Source organism: Pundamilia nyererei, unplaced genomic scaffold, assembly GCF_000239375.1.
Source record: "Pundamilia nyererei isolate P.nyererei 1_Seehausen unplaced genomic scaffold, PunNye1.0 scaffold00014, whole genome shotgun sequence".
Taxonomy (NCBI): Eukaryota; Metazoa; Chordata; class Actinopteri; order Cichliformes; family Cichlidae; genus Pundamilia; species Pundamilia nyererei.
This window is the reverse complement of record NW_005187415.1, coordinates 3,256,617-3,273,614: the sequence shown is the minus strand read 5'-3', so window position 1 is coordinate 3,273,614 and position 16,998 is coordinate 3,256,617. Positions and strand designations below refer to the sequence as shown.

Sequence of the window (16,998 nt, the reverse complement as noted above, 5' to 3'; positions counted from 1 at the left end):
TAAAACTGACTGAAATGAGAGAAAGACTGAGTGCGAGACTTTGATATTAGATAAAATGAATATTGATAAAGTTTAACTTTATGTACAGAATCTGAATATTGCAAAATATTTTTTTTAAAATCGCAATAATATCGTATCGTGCGTTAAGTATTGTGATAATATCGTATCGTGGGATGTATGGTGACTCCCACCTCTAATACCTAATATATAATAGGATAGTAAATGGTTGTCAAAAATAAGCTCCATCCCGAATTTTTCTTCTGCAATAACTCTTTACTGAGTAACAAACTTAATGTGCCTTGGTGTTGTTTTGCATGTGTTTGTGTTGCAGGATTTCCTCCTTCATATCTTTACAGTCTTCAGGATTCTAATCCGACCAGAAATGTTCCCTAAAGACTGGACTGTCATGAGACTGGTCACGAACAAGTAAGAACACACACGCAAACATATCAAGGAAAGCAGGAAGAGGACACGAATGAGGACAGACAGGAAATCAGAGGCTCATGCAGATATGCAGTATGCATCTCACTCACAACTAGTCGTTTATTCTGTTTGTGTGCTTTCATCTGCTAAAATATTCAACCTTGGTTCTCTCAGTTAATTTTTGATCGCACAAAAAGCTTCAGAAGATGGAGAGATTTGAATGTAGTGTGCTCATTTAATATGAGAGTAAATGCAGTGCTTATCCATCCATATTATTGTCTGGAGGTCACTATCAAATGACACAGAGATGATATCATACAGGAAAAACAAGTAACAGTTGTTTCATAATAAAAAAGTTTTGTCAGACAGAAAAGTGTAACTTAAAAATGTTATGCCTTAGCTATTTACTGTTTTGCCTCTCTGCTCGTATTTTCCTTTAGCAGTGCAGAATGGAAATGACAGATTCCCCTCCAAGGTGACACAGTAGTAATCTTCTCCACCTCTTGCTTTCTGTGTCGCTTTTTGTTCTTTTAGTGTCATCATCACAACTGTCCTCTACCTTTCTGACGCTCTGAGGAAAAACTTCCTCAATGACAAGTTTGACTACAAGGTATGGGAAGTTGGCAGGCTTTGTGTGCGTGTGTGTGTTGTCTGAACAGTGCTGCAGTGCTTCAGAAGTCTGAATGTCAAAATAGCTTCAAAGATTTTGCTGCATTACTTTACTACTGACACACAGGCAGACACATATATAATATGGAAGTTCATCACACATCACAAAAACTGAGACATGGATATAAAATCGACCCAATACTATTATTTAGATGCTTAAGGCAGACTGTGCAGTAGTGAGCTGAAAGCTAAAAAACAGAAGAAAGAACAATAAATATACTTTACACCAACATCAAATACTTAATCTGGTTTCAGTATTTTTTCTATATGGTGCTTGACCAGGTACAGTCATGGACTATCTAACAGGCTTGATTTGATCCATTTGGAAACATATAGAAAAGAAAGAGGTAATTCTAGACCACCAGTGCACTTTGGCTTTTGTAGCGTTTTTAAACTGATTCGTGATGGTTTGTTGTTTTCATAAACATTTTGAGATGTTTGAGTCTAGTGTCTTAAACTAATCAATAGACTGATGGCTGATTTTAGGCCATCATTTTAATTGTTGCAACTCTCCCCATGAGTGATATAGGTGAAGTATTGCACTCTGTGATATAATCCCCTCTACATTAGTAGAGGAATGTGATTCAGTCTGAAAATTTTTACACCTAAACATCTGATGTTACCTGACTGTAGCGCAGTGGTGGAGATGTTCTTAAAGATTCAATTCAGAGGCGAAACTGTTGATTTACTCTAGTTGATGGAATAGTCTAATATAGACAAGTGATCTATAAGTGTGATCATCTTCAGAAGAGAGGTATGTGAGTTCTCAAGGTAAAGTAACACATCATCAGCGTATAGGCTTATCCTATGGTCTGTTTTTTCAGTTTGAATTCCTTTAATAGCGGAATTTTGTAGGATTGCTGCTGCTATTGGCTTAATGAAAATGATGTAATCTGAAGATCTGGGAGGCTGTTTGTCCTATCAGTATTGTGTCTGATAGTAAGTTACTGTGTACCCACATGCAGGTAGACACTTTTGTAGGTTAAAGTCAGGAGGTTGTGCACGTTAACAAAGTGATGTTTTTTTTATTGCAGGTGTGGGATTCGTATTTCTACCTGTCTGTAATATTTATCAACCAGCCCTGTCTTCAACTTGAATCCTTCTCTCCCTCCAAGAGAAAGAAAATACTGGAAAAGTAAGTGCTGATTATTTGCAAATGCTTGGTATTCTTTGCTGGATGCGTTAGAGCAGTCTGTAATGAGCCACACGCCTACTCAACAAGCCGCTCTATCTTGCTCCTCCTGTCTGTCAAGAACCTCAACACAGCTGGACACACACAGTGTACACTCACTCTAATGACTGCTTAACATGCTGTTCTACAGCTTCCATCAGTATGTGCACACATTTTTAACCGCATTTTGTTGTTGTTGTTTTTTTTTATCATGCAGATATGGAGATATGAGGGTGATGATGGGCTGTGAGATCTTCAGCATGTGGCAGAATTTAGGTAAGGTGATAGAGGCCCATCATAGCGCACATCTTATTCCTCAACATGGGCTACACCCATGACGGAGAAAGTTGTTAAGCTCATCGTCCTTCATGTGGCATATTCACAAGAGATACTTACTGAGTACTTACTCAATGTTTCCATGCACGGGATCCGTCTCATTGTGCTTTGCAATTCACACTGTTGCTGGATTCCAGCTTGATCATTATATGGATGGATCTGCATGATGTGTAACAACGTGGGCCATCATGCGGACCAAATTCTCATTTATAAATGGCACTACAGCCTCCATAGTGCTCATAAAGGAAAAGAGGCCCAAAAAAAGCTGGAGAGTGTGCAGAAAGAAAAAAAAAGTAAAAGATTTGCTGATGCAGGACCTAAATGTTTGGAAAGAAATTTGTGAAGGGATTTTAACCTAATGACGTACATGGCATATTTGCAGGTACTTATAAGTGCTAGTGTTTGTCTTCCATTTCAGCAATAGCTGGATCTCTTAAAGTCCTGTGGTTCTATTGAAACTATCTAAATCCTGTTTTTATTTATTCATATTTATTGCTCCTCTGGTGCAAAAGTAGAGCTCTTGGAATCTGTGTGATGCAACAAAGCAAACAACTCTCTGTACTTGAGCTGATGGGATCTAAAAAAAACAAAAAACCCTTTTTTCTTCTTTATACCATTTGTCACCATGGCAACCGACTGGATGCCTTGGTCTCCTTTATGTGGATGCTTTTGTTCTGACTCTGTGATGGATGGATGCAATTTTGTTTTATGGTAATTTCCAACGTACTGTTCAAGTGTGGTTTTTCTCATTTTCAAGTACACTTTGGAAACCCCCCCCCCTTTCTTTTTTTATTTGATAGTAATAATAACGTTACATCTTTCTGCTGAAAATGATGGAATAAACTGTGCACTCTAAGTTGTTTCGTTTTAGCACTTCAGCCAAATTGGAAGGAATTTGTGAAGTGCACTTTATTAGAATCTGTCTAACAGGGAGGACAGAGGAGAGAAATCCACTTGACCTTTTGAATTCAGACCTGTGTTAGCCAAAGAAAACAAAACATCTGAGGCATTATTTTTTAAAGGTGTAATGTTTGTTTAAATGATTAGAATGGGGGAGTAGCAGAAAACAATCAAAACAGAAAGTTTTGGGGCTTTTGGGAACTTCATGAACTGCTAGAGCAGGATTTATTGCAAAGGTTTTGAAGGAAGACACCTTTCCAGAGTTGGGTAAATTGTCTCTGACATAAACAATATGCTGTGTGCAGGGATAAAGTGAAAGCCTGACCTCTGTGCCGATCTGTATCTTTCCTCCAGGTGAACATAAGTTGAACTTCATCCCAGCAATGATTGGGCCGTTCCTGGAGGTGACGCTGGTGCCTCAACCTGATCTGAGAAATGTCATGATCCCCATTTTCCACGACATGATGGACTGGGAGCAAAGACGCAGTGGCAATTTTAAGCAGGTACTGCATGCTGCTGTTTCACTGAAATCAATTCACCAACTCAGAACTATTTAATCTTGGCTTTAACTGTTAGTTGCAAAGGTTAATGAAAGCTAAATTCATCCTTGTCATAATCAAAAATAAGCCACATCTATATAACTGGATAATTGGAAATATAACTTGTAATAATTGCAGTGTGTGTGATGTTTAATTTTCTTCTAAAACATTTACATTCATTTATAGCTGGTTTTGTTTCTCATTGCTAAATAATAATATTATTTACATTTCTGAAACTTAAACTAAACCACAATAATTAGTATAATATATGAACTGAAGCATGTGAATGTGAGAGACAGAGCATTACAGAAAACGACTACTTATGTTTTTTGCTAAAGGTGGTTCTACAGGCTACTTGGTCATGGCATGTCTTTAGTTTTTCACATAACTGTAAATTCTAACAATTTAACTGTAAAGAAATTGACAGATGGGTGAGATCTTGTCACTCACAAAACTTACTCCCTAAAGCATATCCTGCTTTATTATCAACAATTCTCTAAAAGTATCACGTTGTATAAACTAGTACTCAAAAATCATTAGTAAAATGTCTATTCAGGTAATAAAACAAGTGATCAATAAGCAGTCAGATTTTTCTCAGTCAGAGTCAAAGTCACCCTCTGCTGGTCATTGCAAATACTGCAAGTTTAAGAGAATTATGCATTCTCATTCAGATAATTAAGTCTACTTTTTTGATGCTGCACACTTTAAGATCAAGCTCTGCGTTCTTCTTTGTTATGTCAGTGTTGTTCAGACTGCGAGCCTCTGAGCTTTAAATGCTTTTCCTCACAGGTGGAGGCCAAGTTGATTGACAAGCTGGACAGCCTGATGTCTGAAGGCAAAGGCGATGAGACATACAGGGAGCTCTTCAACAGCATGTGAGTTGGTAAAAGAATCAAGAAATGTTACAAAATCTAATAAAGTAGAAATTTTCCAGAAAGACTTTTGAAGGAAAAGTCTCTGAAAATTAGTTAAATAATTTGGCTGCGAAAGCAATTTTTAAAAATTAATTAATTAATTTTTTACAATAAACAGTAAAATCCCAGCAAAAACCTACTTGAAAGTGCATGAAGGCTAGTTTAGGAGACCTGGGCACTTCCAGTGAAAATAGCTGTTTATGGGGGTCTAATTACCTAAATGATGCAACCCACACAAGGCTTCATCAGGTAAATTATCTGCGTGGGCTGCAATCTGCAGGTCATTTGCCTCACTAAATGGGCGTTTTATCGGGAAGTGGATGTGTCTAAGTATTCTGCTTTTGAGAATTAGCCTTTAACCCTGAAAACCCAGAGCACAGATAGCAGCATTACAGCTCTGAAAAGGCCTCTTGTACTTCAATAAAGAAAGCCATTAAATGGGTTAGGTTGCTTTCAGAGCATGTAGCTAATGAGGGAAGCAACACAGAAAGCTGCAGGCTTACTTTCAAACTAACAAACATGTCATTATTATACAAATATACAATAGGTAGTTTTGTATTTGAAATTGCTTATGTAAAGCATATTTTTCAAGCAGTGAGAGGTAAGTGATGAGCATTTAATCGCCTTCATCTTCACTCACACCTCCTCTTTGGTCAGCTCCTTTTGTCTGTCCTTGAGTTTCCAGGTTTGTACACCTGCATGCTTAGTGTTTGTGCACACCTTTTCATATATGTGTGTGTGTGTGTGTGTGTTCACCTGAGTGTGTGCGTATGTTGGTCCCTGCTTCTTTTCTGTTTATATTTTTATGTCGCCCTTCTCTCTGGGCTGCTAGTATTTGAAGCTTTCAAAGCAAAAATCTTGCATTTCAACTTTAAAAGAAGAAGGAAAAGAAAACCATGTTGCATTAAATGAAGTCGTATTTCCGATTCACTCTTCTGCTGCCGCCCAGCCACAAATCAAAGTGTGATCTATTTTATGAGTATGGATCCACTTCTAATATCCCTTTGTCTTCCATAGTCGATCATTCTCTTTCCCACCATTTGTACACGTGAAACATTAATAAAATGCAGAGGCACTGCGGTTCATATTTTGTAAAGTTCAGTAGTTATAATGTGCGCTATATTGTAATCATGCATAATAAGTTATTATTAACACTTTTTTATGTTTAATTTCAATTTTCTTTTGTTTTTCTTGATTTAAGCCTACTTTAAGTTCATAATTTTTTTTTTCCTACTAACTCCACTAATCCCTAAACTAACCTGTGTGAGTGTGTGCTAATATTAATATTAATTTATTCCGCCTATGCTTCCCGCCTGGAGTAGAATTCCTCTGTTTGGTCCGTACCCTAGGTAAGACACCCTCCTCTTTGTTCTCTCAGTGTCGTCTGTGTGAGGGGAAATGTGGAGCAATTACAAAAAAAAAGAAGGATAAACAGCTTCAGTATTTTGGCTGTTGTGTGTTTGCCCTTAATTCTATAAAAACCTGTTTTGGTGGCATAACAGTAAATAAGGTGTTGTAAAAAAAATTTTAGCCACCTTTGTGTTTTTTCTTTCTTGAGCTCCTGTAGGCAGGCCAACAAGCATAGGTGACACCGGTATGACTGCTATTAATTTTGCTTCGCCTCCTTTCCTTTCTTAGTTGTTTCTTCCATCGCCCCCCCCATTTGCCCTCCCCGTCTCTTTTGGTCTTTACATCTTTGTCTTGTTCTGTCTCTCTTCATTTGTCCTTCAGCCTGCTGAAGAAGATCGAGAGAGAGACCTGGAGGGAGAGCGGGATCTCTCTGATCGCTACCGTCACTCGTTTAATGGAAAGACTGCTAGACTACAGGTGGGCGCGCGCACACGTTCACAAAATACTTCCAGAGACACACGTGCTTGGTCTTTTTAGTCAAATTCTCAATGTTTCTATTGCAGGGATTGCATGAAGTTGGGAGAAGTGGATGGCAAAAAGATCGGATGTACTGTCAGTTTACTGGTGAGTAGCTTTAACTGTATCAGGCAAATATGTCAATGTTTATCTTCTGTTGCTATTCCACTCTGAAGTTATTACCTTTTTATGTCAAAATGATGAAAAAAGTAAAACATATGTAATATATAGATTATAATTGAGTATTCTTGTGGGTTTTTTTTTTAATTTAACTGGAGTTATGTGCAAGAGGACCTCAGTGTGTAGGCAGAGGGATCAAAAGGCCCCTGCAAATCAGCAGCAGAACTATATTGTTGCACCACTTTTAAATGCCTTCATTACTTGTTTAAATTCCCTCTCTAATGGTTATGATGGTCTCTCTGCTAATGTTTTCCGTCTTTCTCTCATGTTTTTTCATTGAATCATCTCCCGCTCCTGCCAGAACTTCTACAAAACAGAGTTGAACAAAGAGGAGATGTACATCCGCTACATTCACAAACTGTATGATCTGCATCTGAAAGCACAAAACTACACAGGTACATTGAAAGGAATATACTGCCTTGTAGTACAGTGTGACTGAGCGTGGGTGATGCATTATTGCGGTTTTACTGTTTGTCATAACCAGGGCTTTAAGTTGGGATTTGGCAGGGAATCATAAGGTCTGTTGTAAGGGGACAGAAATAAGTCATTACGTAATTCCCATTGTGAGGTCCAGTAGGTTTTAATTTTTTTTCTTTGTGCAGCTTTTCCTGATGCTGGTTCTGAGGTTTACTAAACTTTGTGGATTTAGCCACTACATTCTACGATTAATAAGAAGATATTACATGAGCCATCACTAATTTCTTACTCGGCCAGCAGGGAAGCCCAGACCTCCCTCTGGCCACCTCCTCCAGCTTATCCTCCCCGGGGAGTCTTTCCTAGGCCAGCCAATAGATCTAATCTTGTCAACATGCTGGGGTCTACACATGTTAGGACATGCTAGACCGGAACACCTTACCCAAATCTTGTATCCGTGATCTCATTCCAATAATGTTAAAAAATAGATCAGGTTTAGATGAACCGATTCATGGCTTTTCTCCACAAAGATGCACCATCTGGTGGCAACATTTTGGACACAATTTACCCGCCTTGGGCACCAATTAAAATTTTAACAGTTAGATTAAACAGAACAGAACATCGAGAAATACAATGAAGGCTTGCAAGTGTCGCTTCAAATAGCACTACACACAAATACTTTAAGAGAAAGTGCAAGAAAATCAGAAAGAAGCTGAATTTCTCCAGATTCTCTACTCTCTACAACTTTGAGTGGAGAAATCTAGAACTGCAGGTATATGTTAAAAAAATGAAGGATAAAACCATTGAACTAGAATGAAAAAAGATGTTCAAAGATGGAGTGTAGGTTCAATGAAATGCTGAGAAAAATACAGAGAAGTTTATACTGAAGTGCAGGTGCAAAATCAAGAACAAGAGAAAAGACATGAAGACCTGCAGTGTACGCTTCAGGAAACGCAGAGGAGAAATAAGGAGTTAGAAGGCACGTGCAACAAAGTGCAACAGAGAAATGCAGACATGCACAGGGCAAAGCTTCCTCACTTGATTCTGAAGAGTAGCCTTTTCTTCCTCTCCCTCTTACCAACTCTCCTCTCCATTCTGTTCCCTGTTGGCTAGGAGGGCAATCCTACTGAGGTGGCGGAACGCTGCCCCTCCCACTCACAAACAGTGGTTATATGACCTCATGTTGTGTGTAGAAAAGAGAAAATAAGACATTCACTCAGAACTCTACTGGGAAATTTCAAAGCATGTAGGGTCCTTTCCTTGATGCATTTCAAAATCTATAACAATTTTTCAGCAAACTCTCTTATGTCAGGTGTGGAAAAACAGTGTACAGGACTAGGGCAGTGACCTGGGTGGGAATGAATTATTTTGCAGGGATTATGTTATTTGGGGAAATATTAAACATATGTTTATACTTCTCTTTTTTTCTTTATTTCCCTTTTTTCTTTTCTTTTCTTTTCTCACAGCGTTAAACGAACGGGCTAATTACCCCAAATGTACAGATCATCTGTAATCCTTTTCTTCTCTTTTTGTTTATATGTATGAAAGAAAAACTCAATAAAAAGACATTGGCTAAAAAGTATAAAAAGAAGAAATGGGTTATGTGTTGGAGGCCACGTTAATGTTTTACATTTTTAGCAGTGTGCTCTCCTGGTTTGACTCACCCAATAAAGAAAGGGATAGACACAAAAAAGTGTTCTCTTATGAGATAGGCCAGAATATCCGCAGATGTTTGAAATAAGAAAGACCCATGCATAATATGCATTATTTAGACTGATGAAGACCATAGATTTTACACACATTTGGATTAAAAATGTAAAAGTAAATCTCATGTGAATCAGGATATGACATGTAAGCATTAACCACAGTTGCAACAGGGGAGAGAAGGAGGGTAAAAAATGGTGCATGCAGGTGTGACCATGGGGTGATTTAATGGTTTTTGTGGCATCAGTTGGAAGCACCGCCAGACTGCAGCATATGAAAATCAACCTCACTGCCTATTAGATTTAATTGGTCATTAATCAAAGGTGTGGGATTGCGGTTCCACATAGATCCGTCCCACTTTAACCCCTGGTCTGAACACATACTGTATGATGATTATTGAAATGTGCTTTCATGTTGTCATCTGTTCATGTTCTTCTGCTTCAGTGTATTCATCAGTATTTGAGACACTGAATCCTTCACAAGTTCTTTAAAAAAGAAAAAAAAACTTGTTTAAAGAACTTGTAAATGTAAATTAATATGCTGTTTTTCTCTGTGTATGCTCACAGAGGCGTCCTACACCCTGCTGCTCTATGACGAGTTATTGGAATGGTCAGACAGGCCGCTCAGAGAGTTTCTCAACTACCCCATGCAGAGCGAGTGGCAAAGGAAAGAATATTTGCATCTCACTATCATCCAAAACTTCGACAGGGGGAAGGTAAGCTGCAAAGTGCCAGTTTTTCCTCCACAGTCATCCGTCCAATATATTTGCATTTGACTTTGCAGAAACCAGAACATTTGTCATGTGATGTAATCTGTGACGTTTCTAGCACACTGGCAAGGTAGAATGAAGGAAGTAAGCTGAGCCCAAACACCAGCAGGACAACTGGTTCCCTATAACACCGCTAAATGCCAGTGAATGTACTGTGCCAGTGTAAAGCAACAGCATGTTCAGTTTTATTCAGAGGAGTTTGTGCCAAGCTAATACCCAGCAGCACGTCAGCTTCTCATGCATATTCAAGAGCCTTCTAATTTAAATGCATTTCTATTTCATACCTGGCAACGAAATAGAGGCGCAGACATATTATTGATGGCTCTCCTAGAGTAAATATATGCTGGCCATTAATACGTATATTTCAAAAATAATAAGCATCAACAGTTTCATGAAACATTAATAGTGGGCTCAGACGCATCGGGGTGAAAGATGAGAGAACTTCTTTTCCTGCTTGTTTAGTAGATATGACATCATTCACGTAAAATGAAGAGGAAGGCCAAAAGCCTTGTACAGAGATATTTCTATCTGTTATGAACTGTGACGTTGACTAGCGGTAGCAGCACCTCTTCCACTTAATCAAGGGAATTGCAGGTAGCTGTAATTAGAGCGGGATCCATATTGTCCCACAGTATTCCACACTGTTCCTCTCAGATGGCGATGATGGCCACGCTGACTGTTAAAGCATGATTCGCTCTGATGGTGCCGCATTTAGCTAAAATAATCTCATCAGTGAGAAATGTGAGCGCAAACAGAGCTCAGCTAATTCAGGACGCAGCGTTTCTCACTTGATAAACGGTTCCCAGGCTGTAGTTTTGTTTTCGTCTCTCAGGAGTTGCTTTCTTTCATCATCCCAACTTCACTTCTCTTTTCCAGTTTTATCTCGTTATCCTAACTACCTTTGCTGTTTCTCTGTACTCTCAGGGGAAGGGGGGAAATGGCAAAACAAAACTACGCTCACCCTCTCAAAATAACGCATCATTACCTCTGATGTTTGGGGGGAAATCTCTTTGAATCGTTAAAAATGCCACCCCTCGTTACTCGTAGTGCAAATATCCTTTACATTCACGAATTATGCCATCTTCCAGTGCTCCCGATCACAGAGTGGAAGGCAGCAGGAAAGGAAAGCTTTTCATTTAATTAGTAAGATGGTTGGTGCTGCACGTATCTGCATCGAGAGGTTGTTTGTGTCTGCTGGCGTTGTTGACTCGCCAGTGCCATCCAGTGGAGACCGATTGTGTGAGCACTGCAGAACAAGTGTCTTAGTGTTAAGTAGGTTTCGGGTCAGTCTGTAACTGTCAGACTGGGCACGATGAAGGTGACAGGGAATAAGTGTGTGTTTTTGTGTCCTCAGTGTTGGGAGAATGGCATCATCCTTTGCAGAGAGCTTGCTGACCAGTACGAGTCGTACTACGACTACAGGAACTTGAGTAAAATGAGGGTAAGTTGTTCCAGAAGCTGTGGGGATGCTACTTGAGGAGTCCTTTGTTTTTTTGTAACCTGATGATGCCCTGGTTAGTCAGAAAAATGCATAATAAAACTAACAGATTAGACACTGTTGGTTTATAAGCAGTTTTGTCTTTTATTGTCAGATGATGGAAGCATCTCTCTATGACAAGATCATGGATCAGCAAAGATTAGAACCTGAATTCTTCAGAGTCGGATTCTATGGGAAGAAGTTTCCTTTCTTCTTACGGGTATGTAAATCACCATATTCCCTCTTTGTCTTGAACAGCTAGTTGAAGGGAATAATACTTTCACCCTCTTCAAAAAAGAAACGGCGCTTCTGAAAGAATGAACTTTTCTTATATAAGACTCTTCCAGTGGAAGGTGACATTCAGCAAGTCTTATTCAGTGCCATTTAATGATGTAACAGGCCCTGTCCTTGGTGGAGTTTGCAGATGGTGCTGCAGTTTCAGTCTGTGCCCACTAGATGTCAAGCTAACCCCACGCTGCTTCTTTCCTAACCCCCCTCCGCTGCAGAATAAGGAGTTTGTGTGCCGAGGCCATGACTACGAGAGGCTGGAGGCATTCCAGCAGCGGATGCTCAACGAGTTCCCCCACGCCATCGCCATGCAGCACGTAAACCAGCCCGACCAGACCATATACCAGGCAGACGCACAGTGTATCCTTCAGTGTACATGGAGGCATGAAATAAAGTTGTGGTCAAACATGAAACCCCAACTAAGCAGATACAGTCTTGGACGTGGGGACTAAACCGACTGCATATGCATGTGTACTGTGCTGCCAGGGAGGCTCAGCTAGCCTCGTGTATACATGTACACAATTGCCCTGCAGGCGACATGAGGCACATGCTATCACGCAAAAATACAGTGCTGCAAATTGCATGCAGTATACAAAATTTAATACAAATCACAATCAGACACACTAAGGCAGAGGTCCCCAATCCCAGTCCACAAGGGCCGGTGTCCCTGCAGGTGTTAGATCTCACCCTGGGTCAACACACCTGAATCACATGATTAGTTCATTACCAGGCCTCTGGAGAACTTCAAGACATGTTGAGAAGGTCATTTATCCATTTAAATCAGCTGTGATGGATCAAGGACACATCTAAAACCTGCAGGGACACCAGCCCTCGTGGACTGGGATTGGGGACCCCTGCACTAAGGTGTTGCATTTCCTTAAACACAACAACTAAGCCATGTTCCTACCAGGGACCAGGTACAAATCAACTAACCTAAGCTCAAGCTCCCTTCATTTTTCTCATTTCCATGCAGTGTTCAGATTCACTCCTATAGTATGTGGGACTTTTTAATTATTCACACCAATGTAAGGGACAACTGTTGGCCTAGATCAGGGCTGCCCAATCCCAGTCCTCGAGAGCTACTATCCTGCAGCTTTTAGATGCATCCCTACTCCAACACAGCTGAATCAAATGGTTTGATTACCTCTTCAGCATGCCATCGTGTTTGGCAAAGGCCTGATAACAAGCCATTCATTTGATTCGGGTGTGTGGGAACAAGGATGCATCTAAAAGCTGCAGGACGGTAGCTCTCGAGGACTGGGATTGGGCACCCCTGGCCTAGATAGAAGAGGGAAGAAAACAGGCAGACTTGATGACATAGTGACACAAAGACTGAAGGAAACAACAGTAAAAGAGAGAACAGACTGAAGATAGACATGTTTACCAGCTATGAAAGTGAGGCTGGTGTCTGTCTTTCTGTGTGTGTGTATGTGTCTTTGTCACTGCGGCAAATTGCAGTCTTAGTGTAGCAGGAACAATCGCAAAAAGGTTTAAAGTATTTTGGCAGGTGTTTGTATGTCTTCCTGTCTGGAGGTTGGCAGAGTTTGTCAACACAGTAGTGTTGCAGCCCTCAAAGTTGCTGTTAGGAAATATTCCAGGTGTGCGGGTGACATCAAAATGTACACTGATTAGAAAATAGCCTCAAGTTAAGATGTACTTTTCATTTTTGAATAGTTTATGTACGATGTGCCTACCTTTTATGCAGACGCTCCACTCAAAGTGACGTCTGAATGAAGTAGCTGCTGTGTTGTTCTCACATTAGGCCAATCAATAGTCTCTCTGATTGCTCACCCATCTGTAAATCCTTGATACAAACACTCATGCATATGAATTCATGTGCGTCAGCTCTCCTCCCTCTCTCTGATATAGTTGTTCATCAGTGCAGGGTTTCTCATAATAAAGGAGAGGCTGGGCATTTTTGAAAGACACTTAACTCACTTTTCACTCCTTGCCTTTTTACACTGCTCAAGTTGTCAAGTCTCACTGTATGTTTTCTCATACTAGTCAAAAGAAAAACTTATTTTTCCCTCCTGCTTTACAGTGTTGGGCAAAAGTTTTGAGTCACCCATCATTTCCTTTAATTCTGCCAGGAAAAGGGGAAGTAGGTGCTGCGATTTATTGAAACATGGGGAAACATACATGACAATACAACATATTAAGCAAAAAAACCAGCTTGTATAATCCTAACAAGCTTGGAAGTCAATATGTGGTATGATCACGTTATGATCACGTTTATTCTTCAACATAGCCTGAACTCCCTTAGGCACGTTTTATTGTCATTTCTTTAAGTAGTCTTCAGGAATAGTTCACCAGGCTTCTCGAAGGACATATAAAGATCTTCTTTGGATGTTTGATGCTTTTTGTTGCATATTCTGTCAGGATGATCCCACACTGCTTTAATAATGTTGATCTGGGGAGGCCAGTCCATGACTAATAGTGCTCCACTGTGCACTTCTCCATCCAGATATGAATTTAATGCATTTGCAGGGTATTTGGGATCATTGTCATGCTGAAACATTGTTGCCAAGCAGGTGTTGTTTTGTTATTGATGATTTAAAATCTCACAGTACTTTTCTGCATTTATTGCATCAATTTTGAAGCGTTTCCCAAACAATGACAGAACCTTCACCATGTTTTACACATATATTACACACATTACACACAATTTGAACAAAATTTGATATGTACTGTGCATTAGAACCTGACTAACATAGGATTTTTAAGGCCGTACCGACATTTGTAATTTCTCATACTCATATATAGACCGATATATCAGATTTTGAAACGTAAAAAGATTTTCCTCACAGTTATTTTGTGAAGATATTAGTGAGTCTGTTCTAGAAATAATTTGACAATGCAGCTCAACCCTCTCGAGGCAGGCGTTGCCGATTTCCAACAGTTAAAAACTAACATCCTGATCACCCCACATACATATTTTATGAGGTTTTTTTTTACTCAGAAGTACCACTGCAGGACTTGGTTGTGCATTAGCAACAAAAAGTTTAATTTGAGCCCGAGAGGTTTAAAACTAAACTTTATGGTTTCAAAAACGTGTTGTCAACATGGAAGTTGCATAGTGCCCTCTGGTGGACAAACTACGCAACATCATCACTTACAACATGGTCGAAAGGTGTTTCTTCTGTCTCATCTTTTAAAAATTTCCTTTATCAGCAGTTACAAATGCTGATACACATATCAGTAAATCGCTGACATATTTGATGTCCGATGATAATAACTAGCTGATACGTTGGTCCGGCTTGACTATGCATTAGTCCAGGGGTAGCGAACTCCAGGCCTCGAGAGCCGGTGTCCTGCAGGTTTTAGATGTGTTCTTGATCCAACGCAGCTGCTTTAAATGGCTAAATTACCTCCTCAACATTTCTTGAAGTTCTCCAGAGGCCTGATAATGACCTAATCATTTGAGTCAGATGTGGTGTCCCAGGGTGAGATCTAAAACCTGCAGGACACCGGCTCTCTAGGACTAACGTTCCCTACCTCTGCATTAGTCTATGCAAGAAAATGTGTGGCCAATATCTTGATTAACGATATGCACATAAGCTCTTGCCTATGTAGGTCTTTGTCCTGTTTGAAGTTCCGATATGCATTCGGGTCATTGAAGATTTCTTTCCATTTAAGTCTGCAGTGCTTTCCCTTGTCACTCTCTCTTGCACTTTCCTTAACTTCAGGGGCTTTCAGACCTACAGATCTATGCTGTAACCCCCATCCCCGACAGTCAGGATGTGCTACAGAGAGATGGAGTGCCTGACAACATCAAAAGCTTCTACAAGTTTAATCACATCTGGAGGTTCAGATATGACCGGCCCTTTCACAAGGGCACCAAAGACAAGGAGAATGAGTTTAAGGTAAAGAAAATTTCTCTGCATTTATCTAAGGTTATCTTCTCTTCAAACCATTGATTGTGGATTAGTGCTGAGTAGAAAAAGGGAAAAAAATGAGTCTGAATGTGGAGTCACTGCAAAATGTTATGTGCTATGAAAACAGGTCTTTTTTTTAATGAATATTTCAAAAGTTAAAATCATACATTTCTGAAAATTAACATTTTTCACTGATACGAAACTGCTTCATGTACTTCCTTCTCTGCCTGGTTCATCCATCATGGGCCATGTAGGGAGTGATAGTTTGAACCAGTGCTCAGGTATTACTTTGTGTATAGTGCATGTTTTATTCATTGTGACTCCGGTATCAGTAATTATACACAGGAACTCGGATACTAGTCAGAGCAGTGTACTCCTTGGTGCAAATGAAGCCTGTACAGCGTGATGCAGTTACACACACTCAAACAGTCACGCAGATGCACACACTCTAAACAGATATGCACACCCGACACACAGATGCGGATATTATTGTCATAAATATTCTGCTTTAATGCACACGCTTCATGCAGCCTTCTCATCTCACTTCCATCAAGGCTATTTGGCCAAATTTAATCGTGATATCATATTTCCATCAGGACTGGATATTTCTGGTCCTTAGATGGAAATAATATCTATAATAAACTTTGACATAGTGACAAGAGTATGCCGCAGGAAGGATATGGTAATAAACTGAAGTAGGAAAGAAAGCTTTTCTTGAAGTTTCTATCTGCATGACAGAAATTGCTTTTTTATGTGAGATTCTGCTTTCAACTTCCTGCTCTTAAACTGCAGTGCATGTTTTTTTTCTATCTTTTTTTTTTTTCTCAAGACTTGTTCAGGAGGATTTCTTGGCCTTAAAAAACATAAAATCAATAAAAGGGCAGCAATGTTGTGCAGTGCGTCGGAAGACCTTTCTTCAACCTGAGGACACTGGATCAATAGTGCATGTCAGCGCTCATCTGCTCTGCTGGAGTGTCCTTGAGCAAGATACTGTCTCTAAATAAATGAAGCTATACTGTGTTAGCATCTTGATCATTAGAAGGCCTTTATAAGGGTCAGCTGAACAAAAACGCCCCCAAAGTTGTGAAAGGATTACCGATTTTTGAACACCCTGGACAGGTCGCCAGGGCTAACACATAGACACAGACAACCATTCGCACCTGCATTCACAACTATGGGCAATTTAGAGTTACCAGTTAACCACAATTGAACTCAGGACCTTTTTGCTGTGGGCAACAGTGCTAACCACCGTGCCGCCCAAAGTAAAAATGCATGGATCACATATCCATAACTCAATTGCCCTTTAGCCCCAGTTAGTATACCAAGATGTTAAACTAACATGGTAGCATGCCCACTACACATCAGATTGTGATCAACTTAGAACACCATTACTAGCATTTGGCATGACACATCATTGTGGCATTGAGGTTACAGTTCACGAGAAAAACTAGCATGCTAGCAGTTTTTAAAAAC

The 16,998-nt window shown here is 39.8% G+C and overlaps 1 protein-coding gene across 4 annotated transcripts in view; it reads left to right on the top strand.

Moving 5' to 3' along the window:
* Positions 1–16,998, top strand: part of dock4b (dedicator of cytokinesis 4b) — a 138,407-nt gene that overhangs the window by 93,867 nt on the left and 27,542 nt on the right. For 3 of the 4 annotated variants that reach the window (XM_005725178.1, XM_005725179.1, XM_005725177.1), the window contains exons 27-41: positions 332–426; positions 958–1,033; positions 2,127–2,227; positions 2,481–2,539; positions 3,854–4,002; positions 4,828–4,913; positions 6,275–6,301; positions 6,684–6,779; positions 6,866–6,926; positions 7,300–7,393; positions 9,683–9,831; positions 11,240–11,326; positions 11,478–11,582; positions 11,869–12,010; positions 15,347–15,513. In XM_005725178.1, coding sequence (XP_005725235.1) covers positions 332–426; positions 958–1,033; positions 2,127–2,227; positions 2,481–2,539; positions 3,854–4,002; positions 4,828–4,913; positions 6,275–6,301; positions 6,684–6,779; positions 6,866–6,926; positions 7,300–7,393; positions 9,683–9,831; positions 11,240–11,326; positions 11,478–11,582; positions 11,869–12,010; positions 15,347–15,513 — 1,494 coding nt within the window. The remainder of the gene's footprint in view (positions 1–331; positions 427–957; positions 1,034–2,126; positions 2,228–2,480; positions 2,540–3,853; positions 4,003–4,827; positions 4,914–6,274; positions 6,302–6,683; positions 6,780–6,865; positions 6,927–7,299; positions 7,394–9,682; positions 9,832–11,239; positions 11,327–11,477; positions 11,583–11,868; positions 12,011–15,346; positions 15,514–16,998) is intronic. The other variant, XM_013908795.1, reaches the window with a different exon arrangement.